This window comes from Ammospiza nelsoni, chromosome 4 (genome assembly GCF_027579445.1).
Source record: "Ammospiza nelsoni isolate bAmmNel1 chromosome 4, bAmmNel1.pri, whole genome shotgun sequence".
In the NCBI taxonomy this organism is placed as follows: Eukaryota; Metazoa; Chordata; class Aves; order Passeriformes; family Passerellidae; genus Ammospiza; species Ammospiza nelsoni.
The window spans coordinates 1865629-1891656 of record NC_080636.1 but is presented as its reverse complement, the minus strand read 5'-3'; the positions used below and the strand labels follow the sequence as shown (position 1 = coordinate 1891656).

Sequence of the window (26028 nt, the reverse complement as noted above, 5' to 3'; positions counted from 1 at the left end):
TTCCTACCTCCTGACAGTTGACTTCCAGAGTTCTTGTAGCTGGATTTCCATTGACAACAACTGCTGTGAACCACTGAGTAGAAGGGTCCAGGCTATAAATCCTAATTTTTGAACCAATGATATTTTTTCCACCTACAAAATTGGAGAAAAAAGAAAAAGCTTAGAGACAAAGGAGGTATGAAGATGACCACAGTTATCAAAATTAATTCTTCCTGTTCTTACATTATGGGAAATGAAAACTGTAAGATGCAATATCTACCTTTTCAAAAAGGTCACTCCCTGCATGTGCAAGCACATAAGTACAAATATGCTGGTGTGAACCCAGTAATTAAGAATTTAAAGCTGGCAAACAAAAGGAACAATTTTAAATTTAGCTAAACAAAGAGGCCTCTATACAACACCCTGGAAGATTTCATAAGCAAGCAACAAATTGGAAAAAAACATATCAAATTACTTGAAACAATACACAATTCAAAATTTTTGAGAATTGCTACAAGTTTAATCTATTTCACAAGTAGGAAGGCCATCTATAGGTGCCTAAATTACATCTTCACTCTTTGAAAAGAAATACTTGAAATGAACATCAACAATCCTTCACATTTTGCATTCACTGCTGTGAGAGTAAAATCAGTGTTTTTAAAAAGCTTTTATCCCTTAGAACAGATTACCAATTAATTACACCAACACTGCAAGGATTTCCCTTTGGACTTGGGCATTTATTGCCATTTTCTGCTCCACAGGATGCTTGTACCTTGGACCAAGCGTGTCTCATCAAGGTGCTTCTTAACCAGAGCCTGAATTTCTTCATTTACATTTTGATCATCTTTAAGAGAAAGCCTGGAACCATCCACATCCTATTTCAGGAAAAAAAGAACAGAAGTTTGCATTCAGGATAATGCTTTTAACAAAATCCCACAATATTTAAAAAACAGATGGCAGAGATCCACACAAAGCCAATTCTCATTAATCTGTTCCCCAGCAGTTCTAGGATGCTGGACTGGAAGCAGGTAATTTTTTATCACTAATTCAACACAAGAATCTGCAACAGAGTCTGAAATGAGCTCTCCAGGTTTACTTCAATATTGTTCTGAAAATAACCCAGCTTTGTAGTACTACATTGCTAAGGAGCAGTAAGTTTAATTGAACTGTCCATTCTTAACTTTGGATTTAAGTTCCCAGAAGCAGCAGCATATTTGTCCTCAGCAGATGCAAATGAAAATATTTTATGTTTCTATTTATGATAATGCCAGGATCAGTCAGTGTCAAGACAGCATTATAAAATGTTTATATGAATGAAAACAGAGTCAGCTACATCTAAATTATTCATCATTCTTCAGCAAAATGTATGTGTATTATTTTTTCCTCTCAAATTCTTGAATGAGAATTGATTCTGAAATGGAAAGGTCACAGCAAGTTTCCACCCAGGGCTCAAAGAGTGCAACTAAGAAAAGGGTTTGGGGTTGGGTTTTATCTTTTTATCCCAAGCACTGCTCTGATACGTGTAAGAGGCAGGAGACTGAACAACTAGAAGTCAATAAACTGTTATTCAAGATGCCAGTAAAGCAATCTTTTCCACTGCAGTGCTGAGATAAGCCTTCTGCAGAGAGATCTCAACCCTGCTGCTGAGCCAACACAAGCAAGACAACTATCTACAACTCAATTTGGCTTTTAGTGACTCTCTTGTCATCTTCTCTAAAGGACTTGTATATTTGCTGACTGTTAACAGGTCTAAGGAGAACACTAATGATGGCACTACTTGCAGTCTCAATACAGGACAACCATTGCTACTTTTATTTCAGATTGTTTACAGGTTACAGAGACTAACTTCCTAAAAAGGCTAAATCTTTATCTTTAGCAGATACTATTCTTCCAAACACCTGCCCAGGGACAACAGTTTCAACCCACCTGTACCTAATTTTCACTAACAAACCTTCCTCTGGTGCTCAGTAATTCAATCATCTCATTTCCATTCTGCCCAATTCCTCATTCTGTTAAATAGCAAGATTTATGCCAGACATTCCTGAAAATCCTTGCACAAAGTTCAGGTGTAAAAGAAGAAAGGGAAACTATTCCAGGTTTTCCCCAAAATCAATACAAAACTGCTGTCACACGAATAACTGTCCTTGCACAGTCCCTCATCCAGCTCTCCTCAGTGACCCTGTCCTGAATTATCTCTAGAGGTTTTTAACCAGACATGTTTCATTCAGAATGGATATTTGTGAGTTACAGAAATAAACACCTGCTACAAGTTTTTACCCATCTGAAGTTTGCATTGATTACATTACCCTGATGCATCCTAAATATCAAGATAAGAGATTGATCTTTCATCTTTACAAAGCCAGTTAAGGTTACCTGGATGGGTGTCAAGAGGTCTTTAGAGAGGAAAACACATTTCTCTTCACCCAGGTAGCGCACTGAAACCAGTGATCCCATTCCAGCTTTGTCCACTAAGGACTTGTAGGTCTAAAAAAATGATAAACATGTTCTCAGAAACAGAGCAAGGAGATCTCATAATTCATCATTTGCATTTAAAAATTAATTTAAATTTTTTAAATTTTAATTTTGCTTCTATTTCTCTGTTACATTACCACATCTACATGCAACTCTTGAAAACAAAGCATGTTTCCAATAAAACTTCTAATACACACCTAATGAAAGTTATGGACTCCATTTGAAATTAATTTTATAAATCAGCATGAATTAGGAATTCAGTGCAGGTGGCTATCATTAGCAATTAATCATTCATGTCCACATGAAAAATTTATTAATGTAATAATTCTAATTGCACATATATTACTAATAAACCTCTTTATGGCAGACTGGGGAAATAGCTAGCAAATCAATCAATGTCTGCAGCATAGTTTACATTGAAGTTCTCAAAACTTGTGCAACCCTGATAACACAGTGAAACCTTTATTTAGGCACACATGATGATTTGGACAGCCTCACAGTTGTTGTAACACTGCAGTGCAATGATGAAGTTGTGTTCAGATATACCAAAAGCCTTAAGAACAGACAAGAAATAAATTTCCTTTAAAAGCTTCTGAACAGTTCCTAATGTGCTCAAAATTAAATTTAGTCTAGTGGCAGTACCAGATCTGAGAGGACAGGCAACAGGAGCCTGGAGGAAGAAAAATGGCAAGAGTAACTCCCCCCTACCTGAAAGGTGTAACTGTGCCTCATTTAAAAAAGGAAATCATTCTGACAGGAGAAGGACTTTTTTTGACCAGTTCTCCAAAACCCCAACCAGATATTCCCTGTCTTCACCTCAGTCAGGACAGCACTGGCAGAGGGACAAAAGCCCCACGGGAGGGACAAGAGTCTCCACAGGAGGGACTGGGCATCACCAGAGCTCTACAGAGCTGCTCCATTTGTCACAAACACACCCTCCCATATACTTGAAACAGTAAGTTGTGATCAAGTTTCAAATAAATTAATCCACACACTTCTTTTGTGACCTCTGCTTTCCTGCCCTGTGTGATGATAAAGGGAGAAAAAGTCTTTTTTTGCCAAGGCAAGATCCAGGACTGGCCTACATTTGATCCTTTGCTAAATGAGCTTTGGAACATGCACCCTGCATGAACTGACACATCAAACACTTCAGGAGGAAAACCTTATCCCAAAACTGAAGTACCCAGGAAGAACTATTCAGATACTTGGAAATGGACAACAGCTAAGTTTAAATATGGTTTTCAGAACAAGCTGTCAGCAAAATCTACCAGAGGAACTGCTGATATTAATGCACGGCCCAGGAAATAAAATTAAGGATTTATATCTCCATTTCCTCTCCCATTCTATTGGGTCCTACTTGTATTGCTTTGATTGGCTTTGTTTAAGAAAGAAAAACCAGCTAAAATGCAGCAATATCAATTACAATGCACACTTCATACCTAGCAAAGTTAATAGTATTAAAACACAGACTACAGATTCAGCATAATTTGTGTTCAGCAAGTTTACATGTCTGCATTTTCACTTATCTCACTACTTTCTTGAGCAGCAATATCCAAAGTAGTCAAGCACAACTACCCTGGCTGAATACACTGGGAAACGTTCCCTGTTCACCTCCCCTGGCTAATTTGCCTATTCAGCCATGCATGGCAGGTACAGAAAGCTCAGTTCCCTCCTTGTACAGTGTACACAGCTTTTTGTATGCAGAAAATCTAAATCTCACAAATCACTTGTACCAGGCAGGCATCACATTAAAAAAATCTGAATTATTTTTGTCTCAGGAACAAGAATCACCATAGCATTAGCTTGAGGCAGAGTCAAAAACTTAAAGTAAAAACACAGGCTATCCTTAGAAACCTATAATTTACATTTTTCTCTCTATTTTTAAGAGGAATTTTGTGGAAGATGAAACAAAACACAAGACTAGAGGAAGAATTAATTAACAATGTACAGAACAGGGTTTTGAGAGACAAGCAGTCATAAAAACACATCCTTGTATCCACCAACTTCAAATTCTGCCGAGCTCTGTCAGTCTGAGCTGCACAAAGAGATTTTCTCCCTTCCCAGGACACCCAGGAGTGAGGCTGCACCAGAGGAATTCTCACTGGTGACAGCACTGTCCCAGAGGTGGAACTGCAGAGCCCAAGAGACTCCAGCCAAGGTGTACTTGCCATTGCAGGCCACTGCACAGGAGGCATGGACTGGGTTTTTCTTTCAGCCAGCACCAGCTTTTGCTCCACCAGGAACGCTATCATCATCCTGCTGTAGACTTCTATCCATCTTCGCTTCTCCCATGATTCATCATCAAATTCTACACAAATCTACAGAAAGGAAGCAAAGGGAGTGAGTGACTACCTATAAAGTTCAGACACATCCAACATGGAAAAGATAAACCCATCAATTTACTCAAAAATAAAAATAAAAACATTAAATGTACTTTAATTCCAGCATGATTATTGCCTGTCACACATTCAAACAATCCCTAAAGCATCCAAGGTTGACCCAATATTTTATAAGTGACAGTCAATGTTAATTGGTTTATCATCATTACTGTCATATAAAATAATAATATTTACATTTAACTTTACAACTTCCTATCTCAAAAAGTTTAATGCTGCTTTAAGATAATTATGTTAACACTGTCACTGGTGTTTACAAGCAGGGAAAAATACACATTTCCCCCCAGAAAAATCCAGGAAAGCTAAAGGACTGCCTACAGTAGTGGCATGTGGATATTCCACAAACTCTACAGCACTGGAACAAGCAAGTTGGGTTTTTTTCAGAATTATTTTAAAAATACTAATTCCAAAGAATAACTTCAACCAATTTATTGAAAGCACAAATGACAGGAGGGCAGTAAAGGTGATCAAATTATGTAATGTGAAGGTCACTTCCTGACTGCTCTTAACTGCTATTTATCCTTGTGAATTTCAGAAACAATGCAGATTTTTCAAGAAGAAAGCAGTTTCATGGCAAAAATATGATGGTTTGACCAATGTGTTTGGGATAGCATTACCCTAATTTCAAAGGCAACATGGGAGCTCAGCAAGTTATTGGGAAAGACCACAAATACAACTTGGCCTGAATACAGGAATTGGAACATCTTGGTAAAGGACTCTACTCTTGGAAAAAAACATTTTCTCTTCCCAAAGAACACAGCAATCCAGCTTAACTGCATTTAACAAACAGCACGAAAAACTCAATTGAGCGAACCCGAGAAACATTTCCTGGAGTTCTATCATCCCTCTCATGGGAAAGGCAAGTGAAAACATGCACACAAACATCATTACCACAGCCAGGAGTCATCGAGCTAATGGGTGCAGAAATGAACTTGGTAATTTTGAGGTGCACAGAAACTATGAAAGAGATAAGCAAATAACAACCAGAACCAGAATGGCTTGTTCAGGCTACTGCATCACTGCACACACAATAAACACAGTTGAGAAAAGCGTTTTAACAGTTTTGAGATTCCTTCTATACAAAATAAAAATTGAAATAAATAATTCTACTCTTTCACAGGAGAAATACTTAATCCACCCTCTCAGTCCTTTATTTTTTCGGGTTTAGGATGCTTGTACAGAACTAAGAGAGGAAAGGAGATGCGATGTGCTTTGGTACAAAGCTCTCCGCACCTCCATTGCCCATTCTGCAGCTTCTTTACATTTCAACTGGAGAACACATCAAGTCAATCGCTTCTGGCAGAACCGTAACCAGCTCCAAATCCCACAACAGAGACCCCATTAGCACCTGCTGCTTCTCCTTTGCGGACAAAGTCCCCAAGAGCTCTCTGCGCCGAGAACCTCCTCCTCACTCCGGCACGGCACAGGCACAGCCCCGCGCCCAAAAATGGACAAAGCTCCACCCCTGCCGCACAGCCACAACAACAAACTGATAACAAAGTTTACGCTCTCAAGAAAGAGTTGGAAACATCCGAAGCTTCGTTTCGTTTGACGAGTAAGTCAGTTAATCAGAGTTCTCATCACCAAAAAAAGAGGAAAGGAGACAGCTGAAATTGGAAGATGGTGCTGTTCTAGTCATGGGAGCCTTCTGTAGGAGCAAGCACAAGATGCCGCCGCTACAATGGAGTTTTGTCCTTGGGGAGCAGCGCTCAGTTCGTACTCCAGTAAGTGTCCAGACCTGGCTGAATACTTCCAATGTCTACAGCTGCCAAATAAAGCCCCTTAATAACTTCACAGCCAACCCGTAAACTGAGCTTGACTCCCACACAGAATGCACAGCTAACCAATTACACCACGCTTGCAAGAACCGTGCTACAAAAACCATGCTTGGTAATCATTAATAAGAAGAGGCCACCACGCAAGAAAAGTCCGAGAGACCTCCAGCACCAGGCGTGAGTTTGGTGTGACTTTAAAAGCCAAGTAGTCGCTCCAAAGAGCAGGAAAGGAAAAGTCACCAATCCCAACAGCATTGGAGGGTTTCGGTTTCAACTCTGGAGGCAAAAACCTGTTCACAGCTGGCAAAACCTTAATTTACCTTTAGGAAATAAACCATATGCACAGAGGCTGCGGTAAAAACCGGCTTTTCAAAATGCCGGTGGAAGAAAGCACATTTATAATTAGTTAGAGATAATTTGCGGCATTAGTACAAGCACATCGGGGACTTGGGCAGGGGTGCACGTTCCCAAACGTGTCGGCCAAGTCTCCGTGTGCTCTGGCCCCGAGAGCAGCATGTGCACACACGTGTGTACACACAGCCACACCAACTTCCCCGGCCACGCTCCGCATTCAGCGGGTCTCTCGCAAAGTTCCCGGTTACCTTCAGGTCCTGCTTGGATATGTCCGTGTGTGACACGGCCCGGATCCTGCCCGCCTTCCAGGGCCATTCCGAGATGAGGCTGGCGTCCCACGTCCTGTCCTCCTCTTCCGACAGGCAGAGGAACCTCTTCCCTACGAGCAGCGACCAGCTCCCCTCGAGCCTCAGCACCATTTTAACTCATCGGAAGGCCTTCAGCGAGGAAAGCGACGGAAGGAGGAGAGGAACACACAGGGCAGGGCGGTGAGCGCTTCCTCCTTCCTCTCCCGGCCGCCCTCCCGCTTCTCCAAGCGGCTCCAGCCGGACCCTCGGACACCCACAGGTCGCCCCCCGCCTCCCACGGTCCTGTTAATCACTGCTCGGCGGGGGTGGGGGGAAGGAAACACCAGAAGGTCTTTCCAGAATGGCTGCAGCGCAGCTCCCGGCCATTCCCACCCCCGCCGCCTCTTTGTTTCCTCCTCCGAGGAGTCAGAGCGCCGGGCGGCAGCCGAAGGGAGGGAGCAGACGACCAGGCCAAGCTCCTTCCGCCTCACCAACACCCCGGTCTGCCCACCCGGGCAGACCTCCAGCCCTGCCCCTGCCCTCACCTGCTCCCCCCCGGCCCCGCTGCCGGCGCACCCCGCAGTCACACCGGGCACGGGTCCCGCTCCCCTCCACCCCCCCGCGCCGACCGCCGCCGCGGCCAAGCGACACTGTCGGAGCCGCGCCGCGCACACGCCCCCTCACCCGTGCGCGCGCCCCCGTCCCGCGCTCCTATTGGCTGCACTGCCCCAGCGGGGCGGGGCCGGCAGCGAGCCTCCCGTCGCGATTGGCCTGGAGGGGCGGGGCCCGCGCGCCTGGCCACACCCCCGAGACCGTTGCTCAGCAGATGGCGGATAAAAAAATAAAAACGATATATCCTTCCGCTTGAGCTTGCAGGGAAGGAGTCCCTCGGGGCCAGCCCGCGGAGCGCCCGCAGCCGAGCCCCAAGGGAGGCACGAACGCGCTCGGGAGGGCCGGGGCGCCTCTCTAGGGCCGTGTTCCCACCTCGGGAGCGCCGGGCCTCCAGCTGCTGGAGCTGCCTTTAGAGACGGCGGAGGGATCGAAGGGAGGCCAGAGGGCGTGATACGGCCCCTTATACGTGCGGCTCGCGGCGTACTCAGATATAGCACAGGGGGCGGTGGCACCTGTGGGGCGTCTCTGCGCATGCGCGCGGGGCGGGACCAGCACCTGCGGGTGCCCCAAGGGCCGCCATCTTGTCATGCTGAGGGAAATGGGGGCAGGCGGGCCCCGTGGGCCAGGAGATAGGGAACAAAGTGAAAAATCACAACATAACAACGCGCCCGAGGTTCCTGGGGCGGACAGGAGGCTGTGGAGGCACTCCAGCTGTGGCTGACGGAGGTTGTGTAGTTGCATCTAAAAGCAAATGGCTTCCACCAGCTCATGCTTTAACATGGCACCTGTGTGTTCTTACAAATAGCAAGGCAAGGTTACAGAATCTGCCTCACTGCCCTCACAGGGAAGAATTTAATCCTTCTATCCAATCTAAACCTACTGCCTTTAAATTTAAAGCCATTCCCAATGAGAACCAAGGAGTTAAACAGAGAATATGACACAATCTGGGTGGTGGTGTTCAGCAGTGACCCAAAAAGACACACGTACTCCTCTACTGTAAGACTTTTCCACCAGAGCACGTAGGAGGAAAAGACCAAAAGTGCAGAAAGTACCCAAGGCAAAGAAGCTGTTGAGTCATCCAGTTTACTGAAATCTCACAGTGCTCAGCTTGTGCTTTCTCCAGGGTTCTTTCTATCACCAGAGATGTGTTCGCTTCAAAAACCCCCATCAGAGAACGCTGCGATATTCCTGCCATGTTGTGGTCTCGTCCTCCATTTTCTCCAAGAATCCATTTCCACACTTAAGTTAAATGTATTTTTAAAATCTTTCCCACTACTTTGCTTTCACTTATCATTTGCTTACTACATTTAAACAAACACATTCATGTATGAAATCAAAAGGCTCAAAAAATTCCTCTTGTGCCATAACGAGGAAATTGCTGTCTAGTCCATGGAAATCAGACATTACAATTTCTTTTACAACTGTAAGGAATCTCCAAAGATTTCTGTCAATGAGATGAACTTAGTAATTGCTACAATTTTCAGCAGGGAGACACAAAATAAAAAGTGAATAATAAAAAATTGATAAAACAGCAACTGTGTGCAGTCTGAAGAGCCACTCATTAGCTGGCACTGAAAGAAAAAACAGGTATGTTTGCTTCTAAGATTTAAATGTTTACTATATAAACCAGACCTGCAAGGTGGAATTTATGATATATAAAGCAAGCTAGATGTGAAACTACCAAATGATTTGTTTCATTGTAGACTTTAGGCTGGTGTAGCAGTGGCTGTACAATTGATACATCACACCATGGAGGTGTTGCATAACCTCATTATTTAAAGCTCTTGGATTTTCTGCAGAGAGAACACTTTGCCTCAAAGAGTGGATGATTAATACATGCAGGAAGAGGGATGTCAGGCTATAATGAAGCAATATTAGTCAATGTAATAGATCAAGATGTTGGTAGCACTCCAGTTGCCTAATAGTATTTTTTTTCCATTAGCATCAGAATGAAGGGAGGCTTTAAGGAGAGATTTGAATGACAACAATGTGAGTTTATTAAATGAGCAGCTCCCACATGCAAAGAGTAGCATGGAGGTTGGTCAAAGGTGTTTTAAATTTAATGTTTTGGGTAGGTCCTGGCCTGGAAGGCTGAGAGTACAGGGTGACATAGTCCATTAATGCCATTGAAAATGAACTTACATAGGAGAGGATGCTAAAGGATGATGTGATCAAAAAGCAGCATTGTGAATGTGTAAAACAAAATAAAATGAATTGGCAGAGACCAGAAGAGAAGATGGGGAAGCAAACAGAGCACAAGTTGACAGAAGCCTGGACAAAACTCAATCATGCATGGTACAAACAACCTTTCAAAGTCCTGAAAAAATAGAGGTATTCAAACCTTAATGGCTAAGTAGAAGCCACACAACTGAAGAGTTTTTGCTTTTGAAACAGAGAAAGTAATTAGCTACTTCCTTCCATTCCCTAGGATTCTTCATTTCTTGAAATTAAATAAGGACCAAATCTCTTTCTTAAATTATCTTCCTTCTTTAAAAGTTATAAGTTAAAGGTAAAGTCTTGGATCAAAAAGTGAAACACATAAAATTTAAAATTATTACTCTAAACATCTTTGAATTTGCTGCATCATTTAGGAACTTGTTTCTCAGTATGACCACCACACAATACAGGAAAAAGGTGGTGTAATTGTAATTGTAATGTTTGTAATTGTTTTTCTTAACTGGTTATTTTATCACCACTTGCAATAGTCTCCACAAAAACTAATGTCTGTTAGAAATATTATGTGTATATTTGCCCACCTTCAGTGTGTCAAGAGAAACATCAAAATGTTCATGAATAAGTTTCAGGCTAACCCTATGATAATGGCACAGGTGCAGTTGTCCCACTCTGCATTATTTACCTCTGGAATGCTCAATGTCTGTTGAAGTACCTGCAAAACAAAGCACTGTAGTAAATAAGCAGAACCGATTGAACCTCAAAAGAGCACATTTCAGCCTGTTCTTCTGCCTGCATGAAGTCTTGAGAATAATTTTTTCCAGCTGGCCCTACCTACTGGGTTGAACTGGTAATAGGTAAGCCTTTAGCTCCTATGTGAGAAAGAAATAATCTCTGCAAACAGGAGCTCTTTAAACAGTAACTTCAGAACACACTTCAATAAATTCTTCCTTTCAACCACCATTAAGTAACAGAAAATTTCTCATGTATGGGGTATCACTAGGAAAAAAAAGCAGAAGAAGCTTTGAGGTTTGAATTTCATTATTTGAATTTAACAGTTCAGTTTAAATTGGAATTTGGCAATAAAGCTCAATAGCCAATTTTATGCCTAAACAATTGCACATTCAGGCATTTACGCCTACCTCTCTGCATATAAAATCTGGATGTGCTATTCAAATATTTGTGCTTGAAAATTGGCCTCCCACTACCTACAAGTATTTGATGTCACAGACACTTTATAAGAAAGGGACATTTCAGTCAGAGAAGGGGCTGTAGATAACTGTCTAGATAACTCTCCTGGCACTGTGTTCTCCAGATGTTTTTCATACAAGGGAGCAGATTGTTTTTCAGGGCTCTCCTGCATTTCCAGGTTAAACCTACCAGTGTGTGTGCAGCTACAACAAGCAATGATCAGTGCAGGACATTATTAAAATCTGGTTTTTAAAATCTTTACTGTGGTGGCATTTAAGGGTCTCCGTTCTCAATCAAAGGCCCTCTGAGTAGAGGCACAGAAGAGGAACATGGAGTCCTTTATATTCCAGTGATTAATGATGGATGTGTAGGGATGTGTAATTAAAGTTGGTGAGGCTGTGAGACCACCAGGTGTGCTGACAGCATGGTGCCAACAGCGCCAGGGCTGGGGGTTTGGTCCCTGTATGGGACATTCACTTAAGAGCTGCACTTGGTGGTCCTTGTGGGTCCCTTCCAGCCCAGAGCATTCTGTGGAGTATAACTGGAAGCAGAGTTTTGGGAGATAAGCCATTAGCTCATTTCTCCAGTATGTCTTGAGATGTGGTGCTAAAGAATGAGCAAAAACGACCAGAAACTTTCTTATTCAGTAACACCAAACGGATGCAGTTAAATAACTCCTTATGCAGCTGATGTGGATCAGTCACTGCCCAGATCCAGCCTGGCTCTAGCTCTAGTTAGAGCAGGAAAAGATAAAAGCTCCTTGCTCAGGTACAGCCTGGTTACCTCAGCACACCTCACCTGGATCAGCTTTGCAAGAGTGGCAGGACTGGTTCCAGAGCCTTTTTTCAGTCATTATCTCTTTACCATAACTTAAAATAATTCATATCATACATCAGTTAATATTTTCTCACTGTCTGCAGCTGAAGGAAGCGCATGTTTTGATACAAAGTACATTTTAATTTTGTGCAATTAAGTTGCTGAAGGAAAAACTATGAGAAAGGCTGACCTCTTCTTTTCCACTCCCATACCTGTTCTGTAGTGGAGACTGTCTTTTGCTAGTGAGGAGTTAGTGGGACTTCCATTTTTTATCCCAACTGTAGAAACAGGAAATCATGAGAGGACTCTTAGGATGATAAATCAGGATCAATTTTTAAATTTTAATTGACTATTAATTTAACATTTAATTATTTAATTCTGTGTTAAGTATTACCTTGGGATTGGAATTAGATATTAAATTTTGTAGATTAATTCTAAAGTTAAATTAGTATTTATAGATAGAGTGATGCAATAAACTTTACAAAGTAACCATGAGCAAACATTATACATAAAGTGTGCTGAGTAATTCTGTGCTGGTTTTGTTTTTCTTTAAATGCTTCAGAGGAAGATTGTTGTGGAAGAAAAAAGCCCTTTCCCCTCAGGTAATAATACATTATGAGTTAATAATTCAAAGGGTTTGGGGTATCATTCTTTAATAAAAGAATGCAAATCAATATTATCTTGATGGATATATTTGAACCACGTTGTAGAAACCACCACCCCAGCAGGAATGTCTTGGTGGTGTGCAAAAGGAGACATTGAAAGGTGGGTGAAGAGATACAGTGAACTTTAAGCAACATTGTTTAATGATCTGAGCAGAGTTGTTCCTTGTTAATTAACACAGCCCCCAGAAGCCTCACACCAGAACTGCCAACAGAACGTGTTACTCATATTTTGCTACTTAATTATGTCCAGTCTCTTCCATCGCTGAAACAACATAACCTGGCTTTGGCCAAGTCAGACTTCACACCATTTCCTGCCGGTGCCAGAGAGATTCTTTCAGCTATTTCAAGTCCCTCCTGCTCTTTATTTTAAAGATCTGTTTTGTGGTAGAGTGTCTTCCCTTGGGAGCAAACTTACACCTTTCTCCTGTGGATCTGACAGATTCCAGCACTTGGGCTGCTGGGCATGTGCAGGTGTCAGGTCAGTGAGTCCTAGACTGGGGATAGAAATTGTTCTAATTTTAAACTCAAACTAAACTACCCTCCTGTGTACTTTTCTAAGAACATTTGGATTAAATTCATGCTGCTGCTTTTGATTATTCAAACCCACATCTTGGAAGTTCTCTTTCAGCCTCTGTAATTTAATGCAGTTTTTGACAAAGTAGTGAACATTTGAGGAGTGGTGATCCTCGAGTTACGAGTTTGTGCAATTTGGACAAGAACTTTGACTGTTCTTGAATGTGTATTCACTTAAAAAGAGGCTCAGGAGGGAGGACACATGGGAGAGTGACCTCAGGGGTGGTTGTACGTGCATGGATCTCATTGATGGACTGCAAACCCTTCCACCCCTGCAGAGAACACCAGCTCTCTTGGCTCCAGTTCTCCTGTCCTGTCACTCACCAACTCGCCCTTGAACTGGAGCAGTGAATGTATTGTGTGGTTTTCCTGCTACTGCAGTAACTGATTCCAGTGGGAAAATGCAGTAACTTTTCACATCAAGGGTCAGCTGAGAAGTAATTCCCTTTTTTTTTTTTTTTTTTTAATTCCATATATTGTGCTGATATAATGTTAACAAAGCTAATGTATCACTGAAGCTAATAATAAATTGAAATATTAAGATACCAGATGTTGGTGAATATAGAACTGGGAATATTTAGAAGGTAGATATTGCTAAATGTGACCTAGTTGTTACAGCACAGAACTGGGAGGCCGATCTGGAATCTATCACTATGTGTGTCATAAGGCAGATCATTTAATTCACCTCATTTCTCTGTAAATGGGGATAACAACAATCATTCTTATGAGTTGCTTTGTGTTGTTCACCTGAAAGATGATGAGTCTTATAGCTGGTAATTAAACCTTCTTTTAATCTTCAAATTTACTTTCCCTGTTAAGCTTTAATAAGTGTTTATGCTCCCTTAATGCCAGAGAGGAAAAAAAAGCATGATTGTGAAGCAGCTGCTAAGAATTTCTCCCAGAAGATATTTAGTATTAAATTTGGATTGAGTCATCTGTTTTAGATAAAGGGGCAATGCAAGAAATACTATGTGAGAGTTGAAATTCTGAGTAAAGTGTATTCAAAGCAGAATGAGCTGACACCCCAGTTCCATCACACTGGCTCCCACCCCCCAGCATCCTCTGTCCAGAAATTGGAAATAGGCTTTGTAATTTCTCTTTAGCTTAGAGCAAATGTAACAGCATTGCTTAAAAATAGTTACAGCTGTGGGTTACAGATTGTTCCTGTTGTTCTCTCAGCGTCAGCCCTCCTGACCAGAGAGGTCTCTGCAGCTCCACCCAGCCCAGGAGAAGGAGGCACTGGGCAGTTCTGGGAGCACTGGTGTTGGTTTCTCGGCTGTTTTGATGACCCGGGAAGGCTCGGGATGGTCTTGGGCAGCCCGCGCGCCAAAGGATGAGAAGAGGCTTCAGGTTTTTTCTCGGTCTCGGTGTTTATTAGTTTTTTATCTAGAAGATTTTCTCTCAGCCCGACAGAGGTCTGCACAGCAGCCAGCCATGGGCACACTGAGAGCCCCCGGGCGGTCACTTATCTTTATACTCAAAACTACGTATACAATATTTACCTGTTTCCCCCAATACCTTTTACCCTTATTGACCAGTACACCTTTAGTAATAACCAATCCCAAAGTGCCACCATCACCACAGAAGATGGAGGCCAAGAAGAAGCAGAAGAAGGACAGGACACGCCCCAATTCCTCCATCTTACTTCTCTAGACCCCCCTGTACCAAAATCCTAAACCCTGTGTTTTACACTCTAATTAACTTATCCCTTCACCATTCACCCCAGTGAAATCCTCCCATCCTCATACAGGTGTCGTCTCCTGTGTAGGATCAAAGTGCAGCCACCAGACACTTCTGGCAACATTCCAGGACTCCCGAGCCCCCCCAAGGGTGGTCTTGGTCACTCTGCACATCAGTCCTGAGGTGCTGAGATCCCACACACTGGGATTGCCTGCAGTGCAGCTGGGCTTTGGTAATTATCTCACTCTGTATTTGTCACTGTAAACCACTTAGTGATTTTCTGCTCCTCTCTGTAAAGTTCTCTAAGTCAGCCGCATGTCAGTGAAACTTTAGAGTGTCTTTTCCCTGGTCTCTCTTCACAGCTGTCAGAGACTAATGGCTGCTCTCCAAAGCCTGGGCTTTGATGGTAGAGGTTTGTGTCTAAAATTAAAACTGTGGTTCCAATGCAGATTCCTAACTCCAGTGAAACCAGGAATTTCATCCACTGATTTAAGAGATCATATGTCAGCCCTGTCTTGTAAGAGAAAGATTGCAATCTGTCCTGTCTCTTGTCTCTTCTGAAAAGCATAGGAAGGTAAATTTGAAGTTTTCCTGCTTCCCAATATCTACTGCCCTAAATAGCACAATTGCAGGGTTTTTCAAAAATGGAAGTGACATTTTCCAGTTTCTTATGCAGAGGAACTTCTGCTGTGGCATAGATTTCTATTGCTGCTTTTTACTCTTATTTCCTATACACAGTTTATCACACAATACAATTTACAGCTGCAATTTTCTAATGAGAATATAAGAAACATAGCCAAGTTACTCCAGGCTATCTCTGTTGTTTGACAAACTTGGACACATAAACAATGAGGAGTAGCTTAAAACCTGTACAGGTTGGGGTAACTGGAGACAGATTTGTTTCAAAAGCAAGGAGGGAAATATTTGAGGTGATTGAAATAATTAACAAGGCTGAAAATGAGGTGTTGGAAAAAAAATTTTGCAGATCATTGGAATTTTAGCAGGCATGGCTGTATGTCAGGTGTTGGGTTCCCTGCCTCTCTCCATGACATGATTAGCACTGTGCCTCTGGTTGCAGCAGAGGTTGGCTGTATCTCACTTTGTGTAACATGTAGGTCACAGTCTGCCAGCACAGAAAATATGCATTTAATGAACTTCATCCACCAGCAGGCATCTCATTGTCTAAGCCTACTCTGCAGAGAGCGAAGAGAAGCATCTCCAGAAGGAGATTAATACTAAAATAGATGTCTAGAATAAGTGGGGCAAATTATCCCTCAGAGATGTCTGATCTTCCTCATTTGCTGTAGAGGTCTCTAATTATTGGTTTATGTTCTACCCTTCCTGCTAGAGTAAATGCTGAACTAGATACAAACATGGAGTGGGGTGGTGTCTGTGCCTCTCTGGTTTACATTTTGTTGCCCAAATTAAGCAGGCACTGAAGTTCTGGGGTTTTTTTCTTTGTCAGAAGCTACTGCAATGAGTGCTGGTGTGGGGCACTAATGAGCTAATGAGGAGTGCAGTGTGTGCTCAGCTCTCACAGGGTTCCTGTGCTACAGGTGACCTTGTGATCATCAGAAGAATAATGTCTGTAGAAGGGAATGACAGGAATTGGTTGTGGGTTTAAAAGGTCTTTCAAAGAGAGAGAAAAATGAAAGCTTTATTCTTCAAGTTCATTATTTTATCGGACTGTTTTAAAGACATACAATGTTCTTACACAAAGAATGCAAAATCACAACCACAAGTTATAAAAGATACATATAAAAGTTTACAGATGGCTCAGATTGTTTACATTTACTATTCCATAACAGTGTGTTAGACATGCTCCAGTGCAAAGGAAAGTACTGTAGGCTTTTTTGCTCCCCAAATGTATTTGTGTAAGGTCTTTCAAAGTCAGCAGAACATAGGTAGTGAAAATGAAGCTTTAACTGGCCATGGAAGTGTTGCTTTATAGGCAGCCTGTTGGCATGGCAGAGCAGGATGTGCTGTGATTGTTGGGGCTTCATGAGCAGGTTGTGCCAACCTGTGGCTCCAGGAATGCTGTGTTAAAATGTCTGGGAATAGTGCTGCTGGTTCACTGTGTGAAACCTGTGTTATTACTTAACCTCTTTGCACTTACATGGTCATCTCTGGGGTTAACAAATATTTACCCACCTTTGAAAGGTGCCTTGTGTTCTTCAGAGAAGTGCTGAATAAATACAGGCTGGTATTACCCTCAGCAGCAGGTAATCCTGTTAATCTAACATACACTCTCTGTCCATGGTGAATATGTTCCAGGCTACTTGATCATTGCAGTTAGATTAACAAAGGATATTACAGGGATTAACTCTTAAGTAGTGGCTGCAGCTGCCCACCATGTGTGTTCACTATAACCCAAAGGCAAGGTCTGAAATCCTCTTGCCTATAGCAAAGAGAAGGAATGCACTTGACTTTTGCAGAACCAGTTTTCCACCCAGAAGAGCAACATCTTGACCTGAGAGGTTGTAACACAGCCTGTTGCTCTGATAGCTGCTGTGCTGCTGGCACCAGTGCAGAGACAGCTTCAGATCTCTGCCCACCACACCAGTTTTACAAAGCTGTTGTAAGGGTAAAACTGTCTCATTTTTCACTGCGCTGTAACAGGTGTGTTAGAGGTCACAATTTCTGCTACAGGTCACAAATTCATGTCTAGACTACTTTATAAAATATTATTGGAGATGAGGTCCTCCCCAGTGTCGTGCAGGCTCAAAGTTGGTCCTGCTTTGAGCTGAAATTTGGACACAATGACCGCAGTGGGTTACTCGTAACTCAGTTGTTGTACAAAGCCAGGTGTAGCCTCAGCAGCATGGAGCTTGGCACGAGTTGAAAACCATGCCCAGGGCTCCTGAGGACAGTCCTGTGTCTGTGTTACTGCAGCAACACCTTCATCAGCAGCACCCTGAGCGGTGTCAGGGCAGCTCTGGGAGCACTGTGTGATGTGCTGCCACACTTCCCTTGGGGTGGAGATACACCTTCTCTGCTGTTGGTCACTGGCTCTGTTTTGGCCATTTCATTTCAGTGGCATTTGGAGAATCTCTGGGTTCTTAGAGATCTGGAAAGTGTTTTCAACAGAGGATGGCTGGGCTGGTGTCTGAGGGAGAAGAGAGCACAGAGAACACTGCATCATCTGCATGCATTGCAATTATGAGCCTCTTACTGGAGTATGGAGGCAAACATGTATTTGTAAATGCTTCATTTAGCAGTTTGAGAGGTTGGGACTTGCAGTTTTCTGGCTGAAGACTGCTATGGAAAATGGGGGTTGAGGAGAAATGCTATTTTAAAATTATTATGAAGATTCTGATATTTTTAAAGCAGTTTTCTGTTATGTTTTTTACTTTTTGTTAGAGTATATTGTGAAATTGAAGTCTAGACTGCTAGGAGTCTAAATTTCCATTTTCAGGTGTAGCCTTTTCAAATTCCGTGCTAAGCAGAGGTAGTGGATCACTATTTGTGAGGGAAAACTACTATTGCTTTCCTCAGACAGGTATGCATGGTTCAGAAATGTGTTAGAATACTTTCAGTAGCCATATGAAGTGTTGGGAGCTCTCTAAATGCAAAGCTCTCACTTTGACCTCTGTGAGCTGTAAGCAGGTACCAAGCCAAGGAACCAAACCATTGTCTGGTCTAATTAATAGTGGCATTAAAGTGAGATATTGTGAGGCTTTAGAGGGCAGTAAAGTTTATAGGGATGGGGGGCCTCTATAAATAGCCTGTAGATGGTAACTTGAAAACTCTTATCACAATGGATGAAGTTTTTCTTTGTCTACTTTTGTTTTGTTTTGTTTTTTAAGCCTCTAATTGTTTGGTTTGGATCCTGGGATTTTTTCTGTTTCCATTCTGGAACGTAGCCCTTTTTGTCCCAGGGATGACAATTAATTCTTCTTCCTACTGCCACATAATGAGAGAGAGAGAGAGAAGCAGGATGATGCTGTAAGTTTTTCATGTATCCTGACTGCAGAGAAAAAATTCAGTTATATAACTTGTCCATAAAAAGAGGCCTCTCTTCCCTATCATCCTTTTTTACTTTTTCCAGAATGGAATAAAACTGAAAGTAGCTTGGTGCGGTGGAATTTTATGTTCATGAATATACAGTGTATGAGAGTCTTACAGTGTAAGAGAGTATTTCTCTTTGCATTTGTAACTGAGGACAAAACAGTTAAAAGGCAGTGAGTGACTTCCACACCTTGACAGGAACAGAGCAGGGCACACATGGGGCATGCAGGTGTATTCTGGTGCATGGGAGGAAGAGAAGAATCCTGGCAGAAGTGTGAGAAAGCCCCTGGAGAGAGGGGAGCACTCACAGTGAGGTTGCTGCTCACCTGCCAGTGCCTTGAGCAGCTCCCATGGGAAGGAGCTTTGCCAGCTGTGCCAGGGCAGCTCGTTCCCATCTGCCTCCCTCAGGGCTCCACACAGAATTGAAAACATATCCTGGATTGTGCTGGGATTTAAACTGATCCAGAAGGTCAATAGCAGCCCTTCTAGTAAAACTTACCATGAAGTAGTATTTATACAGTTGTTAAAACAGGTTTTTATGCTGCCATATTAGCCTAGTAATTGCCTGGGGGGTTTCATCTATGTGCAGGATGCTGCTAAACAGAACAGTGCTTGGGATACCAAATTAATTGGTTAAAGGTGGTTCAGCAAGGGATGGTGAGAAGCCCACTTTGCTTTCCTCTCTTACTGCCTTCAGCTCTATTATTACACCAGTCTGTGAAGATATTCTCTAGAAACTGCAAAGACCCATCTGCAGCATTCTCCTGACATAATTAGGGCTATGGACAGCCTCCTGCACATTCCTCCTGTTTCCTTGAAGGAAACCTTTCTTTGCTCATCAGAGGGGCCCCTTTTGTTATTTACAGCCCCTTGTTATCATTTACACTCCTGTTTGCACGCATTGGCACCCCAGTGAAGCATCAAGGCCGTGCGCTGACCGTATTTCTCTCAATACCTCTCTTGAGCAAACCTCATGTTCACACTGGCACTTCATTGCCTGCCTCCTTTAAGGTCAAGAACGTGGTCAAGTCATCCTTCAGCACATTCACTATTGTTACCATCATTAAACACTGCACAGTTATGAAATTCAGAACAATCCATCCTTCCAGAGCAAGAATGTAAGGGCTGACCCACTGGATCCAACCAAAGCTGTGCACATCTCAGTATCTCCTTCCTGAGGTAGCTGATAACGAGGGCCCAGAGACACACACAAGCAAATTTGAGGGAAAGCCTTTCCCTAGTCCTGACTCAGTGTGCATCATCCACAGAAGCTTGCCATGGCCATTAAATGTCCTGTTTTAAAGCTAAGATAGGCTTGGTTTCACACTGGTTTGAAGTTTTGACAGTATGCCTTATTATTCAAAGTCACAATTTACGTGGTTTTGGATGGGTTTGTGCAGTTGTTGTTGTTTAGGGTGGTTTTTTGCTTATATGTGTGTGGGGAGAGGGGGTTATTGAACTGTTTCTATTCTTTTTACATTTCAGTTGTTCACTGTCCATAGCAGGGTGTTTAGGATGTAAACTGTAACAAATAGCAGCTAACAAGGAGCAAGGAATCTAACCTGAGTGTCAGAAGTACTGTAATAACAGTGGTAATTTATGAATGTCTTTATTGACTTTTAAGCTTGAAAAAGTAATTCCTAATCTAAAATACTCTTTCATCAATTTATAAAATGCTGTAAATCAAGCATTTTCTTTGTTCCTTATGTGTCCCTTTTATCTCAGGATATTCTATGATTCTAGGATTCTGATCAGTATAATGGAAAACATGCTGAGCTAGGATAATTTCTCATGGAGCTGGAGGGTCAGCAGATACCTCAGAACCACTAATGAGTTAATATAAAACACATGGATTTATTCCATGGCAGAGGAAGCATCTTGTAGCATGTAAGTAACGTGTAGCAGGACAAAGTTACGGAAAAGGAAAGTAAAGAACAGACTTCTCAGAAGACAATTTTGATGCACAACCGGAGGTATTCAGAGCTCAATATCTGAGATACTGAGTATCAGTGGCTGAGATCTGTGCTGCAGAGTTTTATATTTGTTTATATTTGGATAACTGGGGCTAAGCCCTCCCATTTTGTTTACCTAAAGCCAAATGATACACTCAGACACGCTGCTCTCCATGTTTTCCCCAAGCTCTGGTGGTGAGTCACTGAGATCAAGAGTGTTTCTCAGAAATTGCAATTCCCAGTGCAAATGCCAGACCACACCCCCACTTTTGAGACAAAATAGGCATTTCTTAATCTCTCCTTGCTAATGGCCATAGCTCTGAAGCAGTTAATGCAATAATAAAGATGGAAATAGCAGCCAGGAAATGCTGAATGTCTCTCCATGCTGTAACAATTCTCCCCAATGGGTAGAATTAACCTTTTCCTGTCTACTCCATATTTGTTAGTAAAGCTGTCATTTCAGAAATTGGCATTTCTCATCACTGTGTTCAGGAGCTCCATTCTTCTTGGATTTTTGTTCTAATTGTCCATGTTACCCCATTAGGTTTTCATTTATTTTGTTTTGCTTCCCATGTAGAAGTCAGGAGATAAATGCAAGGAATCACCCATTCTATTCCAGTGGGTGGAACACCAAATATTTATGTTTATAATTATAACACCAAATATTCAGCCTTTCAAGAGGCTGAATATATTTATCTGTGTGTGTGTGTGTGTGCATTCCTTGATGGGATGCACACTATTTATTCCTGATGAAACTATCTTTCTTCTCCTGCTACTTTTTAGGTGCTGTAATAACACTGCATGATATATGTGTGCAGTATGGGTATGTGTAGTTTATTTTTATATTCATTTTTGGTTTTGCCACATGACCTTCAGCACCCAACTCTCACAGATTTCCTGTCTGATATTTTTCTCTATTCCTGGCTCCATTTCTTGGCCGGGTTGTCTGCACTTCAGCTGTTCTCAAATGCCTCTGGTGTAGGTTTGATTCATTGGAGGACACAAGAGTTGTGTGCACTTGCTGCTTGCTGACCTTTTCTGGGTTTGGTAACAGAGCCCTGTGCATGTATGTCAGTGACGCTTTTGTTCTGAGAAGCTTGGCAGTTGTTGTTCAGCTGTGAGGCAGAGATCCCCTTTCCCTGAGAGGAATGAGTCTGATTATAGCAGAGCTCTTGGGGGGTCTGACTTTTCCATGGTTGTGAACTTCTTGGAAAAAGTAGTTGCTAGGAGAAGACTACATAGTATTTACAGCAAGGGTGGTGGCTCTGCCTTCAGTAACAAAGCTGATTTGTTTTATAATTTGGGAAGCAGAAATCAGACCATCTAGGTGCAATCTGGGTAGGATTTTCCACTGCCAAACCTTCTACTGCTAAAGCAGTTCCAAAATGTTCCATGAGCATTGGATGGCATTCCTGCTGAGCTGGCTGTATAAATTAATTCATATCTGCTCCTACGCTTTAACTCTTCTGTTTTTGGGAGTGTTTTTGTTTGTTCGGTTTGGTTTCATTTTTTATAGACTGGATGATGCGGTTCAACAGCAAAGGGAAGACTTTCTTCAAGCAAAGTCTCTTTCCAGGATGCTTGGGATGTCACGTGCAGAGCTCATAGGCACAGAGCTCTTCACTTGATGGCATGCTATGCCTTTTGATGGCTTTGACTTTGGGGAAGATTTTTTTCTTTTTTTTTTTTTTTTTAAGTTTCCATGCCATGTCCCTCAAAGCTTCCCCTCCAAGTTGTGTCTTCCTCCGTGACTTTTTCCCCTGCTTTTGCAACATCTGTCAGCTTAGTTTTGGCATGTTTTGGTCCTTTGCACTGCAGCGCATTTCCTCGCAGACCATTTTTTGAAGTCCCAAACTCTCCCGATTTTTTAGATTTTTTTGTTTTGTTTTTTTTTTTTTTTAATTGCGTTTCATTTGATCCTATCTCCTTTCCAATGCCTTTGTAAGCCTTTCTTTTCGGGTTCGCAAGAGTGTGACTTGTCCTAAGACACAGCCCATGAGGAGTAGGTAGAGGGCATTGTCACCCTTCCGCTGGTGGCTCAGTGGAGCTGAATGTCTTTCCCTCCCCCTCTGTTTACCAAACAGCTGTTTCAGTAAAGCTCCCTGCATTTCCCTAGGTTTGCCATCACCAGACTGCCTTGTTAACTATCTGTGTACATCTGAGGCTTAAGATCAGTCATCGGGTAATGATTGTGCCAGTTGTGTACAAAGCAGCAGCACAAGAAGGGTCCGTGTCCCGCTTACCCCTCTCAGAGATTGCTGCCAGCCAGAAAAACAAAAAATCCTCTAACCTTTTTGAGGTTTGCTGCCCAGAAAAGAGCAGTGGGGTCAGCAGCAATGGCAACTGGCAGGAGCTGCAGGGAACATGGTGAGCTGGGGGAGGCAAGAGTGAAAGAAGTTGGTTACTCACGCTTACATGAGTTAACAATTAGGAGTCAACAAATACTAACCACAAGCCTAAGAAGCAGGATTCACCTTAGCCCTGACAAGATAAGAGAAGCAGAATGCACCTCGGCAAGATAAGAGAAACAAAACCTATTGTCAGCAGAAAACGCTGAGCCGGCCAGTGAAGGACTGTGCGTGCTTCAGAAAGAAAGGTGGAAAGGGCAGAGTGAGGAAGACTGCCAGCCTTCATCGGAACGATCCCCGAGGAAGACTCACTTGGAGCCTTCCTCAATGCAGCCACCGGAATACACTGCACTTGTGTGTTACATATGCTAAGGCTGTTAATGATTTCTGGGAAGTAATTTGTATAAGCACTCCTATCCCAAGGAATGTAATGAATATGCATTGAATTTAACCATAAATTGTGCTGAGTAAAAGGGCTGGATGTACTTATTAGGAGGAGTGATCCCCCAAATACCCTCCTCACTGAGTTGGTCTCTGAAATTACTCTTAGCTCAGCGTTGGAGGGAATCAAGGGGACACGAGGCTGAGTTATGATTTGAGCACTAAAATGTTTTGCTGCAGCTTTGGGTGTTGCCCTCTGTATTATCTGTCTTTATGATCCAATATCTTCTCTTGTTGGTCCAACATGCAGCAAGTACTGAGTGGCAAGTTTTATGTACTTTGGTGATAACACAAATATTCTTGCAGAGAGATCTGTACCTTGTACTTGATAATATCCCATCATTAATTGTAACAATGTTGTGAATCGTCTGCCAACGCGCAGTCCAAAAGCTCGCACTAAATAATCCTGACACGGGAAAAATCTCGGATAACAGACTTCCAAGTACTTATTTGGCTACGATATACAAGCAAGACAGCCACAGGATGATTCACCGCTTTAAGAATTTGGGCTGGATGACCTAATGGCTTCTTTTGGAGAGAAGGCAGTTCTCACTGAGAGCAAGCACGCCTGCAGAGGACGGCTAGTTTACACTCGCTTACTGCAGCGCACCGCCCAGCCCTGCCTTTGTGGCGCCTGTCAGTGCTGGCTGGAGCGATGCCGTCACTCCGGACCCTCACAGTCCCTGGGGAAGGAGCGTGTGGTGTCCCCATCCCTGCGGCTGTGCTCTCAGCGCCTCTGTAGCCCAGCATTGCGGGGCCGGTCCCGGTCACAGCGCGGGCTGGAAGTTCCCCCTGCTGGAGGCACCGACCCACTGCGGCCAGCGCAGCGCTCGCTTCCCCCGGATTTCATTTCCAGAGGTGCTGAACTCTAATCGCTTTAGTTACGTGTCTCTCAGTGCCTGCAGCTTTACCTGGAGGCTGTGAGTTGTTGGTTGGTCTGTCTGTCTGTCTGTCCGTCCCTCGACGTATTGGTTTTCTGGGGAGCAGATCCAGAGAGCCAACGTGGGAAAAGGTGTTGTGGGATAGAATGTAAGAAAATAAAGATGGTACAGATGGTGATCTCACACCTGCAGAGTTGCAGCTGTACTAATCACCAAAGATTAGGAACAGGCCTGCCCTTAACAGGCCACAGCTGTGTCCAATAAGAAGACGAGTGCTACAAAAGAGTGGGTTAGCTGGCTGAGGTGGAGTTTTGTTGGTTGTGCTGTGGGGAGCTGCACGTGAGAAGTCATCGAGAAGGTATGGGAGCTTTGCAATAAAATGACAACAAAAAGGTGATCCTATTATGGAGAACGTTTGATCTAAGCAGAGGAAAGATGAGCTGTAAGGTCGGGCTGGATGGGGCTCTGAGCAACCTGGTCTAGCGGGAGGTGTTCCTGCCCATGGCAGGGAGTTGGAATGAGATGACTTTTAAGTTCTCTTTCAACCAAACCATTCTGGATACTGTGGACAGGGCTGTGAGGATGTCGGTGGTGACCTGGCACTGGGGAAGTCTGTGATCAGCTCCTAGAGCTGCTGCTTCTGGTTTGAAACGTTTAGTCTCTCCTTGCAGGAGTTCTTCCCAGGTTACTTGCAGTACATGAGAGATTTTCAGCATCTTTCAGCTCTGGGGACACTTTGCTGCAGCTGCCCAGTCTTCAGAAAGAGCAATGTGGCGTGGAGGTGAGGATCCTGCACCCAGGGACAGGGATGGCCAGAGCCCTGGACCTAGTGTTACAAACGGGCCAGCTGCTCCACAGAGCAACCTCCAAGTAAAGCTTGGGGCAGCTCTGGTGGCAAGCTTGAGATCTTGAGGATTACAAGACAAAACCTCATCGTTAATTGCCATGGGTGCATGTGTTTCCAGTAGAAGGGGAAAACCAAAGCAGGGGAGATGATTTTGGGCAATCTAACCACATTTGCCATGTCTCAGTGAAAGAAAGGAAAAGAACCCAAAGGAAACTTAAAGAGACCAACCTGCAGGTCAAACCAACATATGTTGTTTTGTGTGTGGGCAGCTGTTCCTCATGGAAATTAGACTTTGAGCGATCCGTGAGATCTGCTAATGAAAAGTGATGTTGAGGGGCGATTCGTGCTTGATGGGAATTTACCTGGATCCTGTGGCCAGCACCCTTGTGCCTGGACACTTTAGGGTGTAGGGAGAACCGGGGAAACCCCTCTCTTTCTAAGGACCTCGAGCCTTAGCTTTGCCGTTCCTTTGATGCGAACAGTCCCTCGGGTTTCCTTGGCGTCCTGCTCGGCCGCGGTGCTCCAGCAGCGCCCGCGTACCTGCGGCTGGGGCACGGACCCCTTCCGCAAGCCAGAGCT

The 26028-nt window shown here is 43.2% G+C and overlaps 1 protein-coding gene across 3 annotated transcripts in view; it reads right to left on the bottom strand.

Moving 5' to 3' along the window:
* The window catches only part of KDM3A (lysine demethylase 3A), a 29386-nt gene extending 21097 nt beyond the window's left edge, over window positions 1–8289 (bottom strand). The window contains exons 1-6 of one of the 3 annotated variants that reach the window (XM_059471038.1): window positions 8248–8289; window positions 7225–7413; window positions 4620–4769; window positions 2353–2463; window positions 752–854; window positions 8–132 (exon numbers count right to left, since the gene is read on the bottom strand). In XM_059471038.1, coding sequence (XP_059327021.1) covers window positions 8–132; window positions 752–854; window positions 2353–2463; window positions 4620–4769; window positions 7225–7395 — 660 coding nt within the window. In that variant the 5' untranslated portion in view covers window positions 7396–7413; window positions 8248–8289. Of the gene's footprint in view, window positions 1–7; window positions 133–751; window positions 855–2352; window positions 2464–4619; window positions 4770–7224; window positions 7754–7947; window positions 8079–8247 lie in introns of those variants that run through there. The other 2 variants (XM_059471037.1, XM_059471040.1) reach the window with 2 other exon arrangements.
* Between the last annotated feature and the right edge of the window lie 17739 nt (window positions 8290–26028).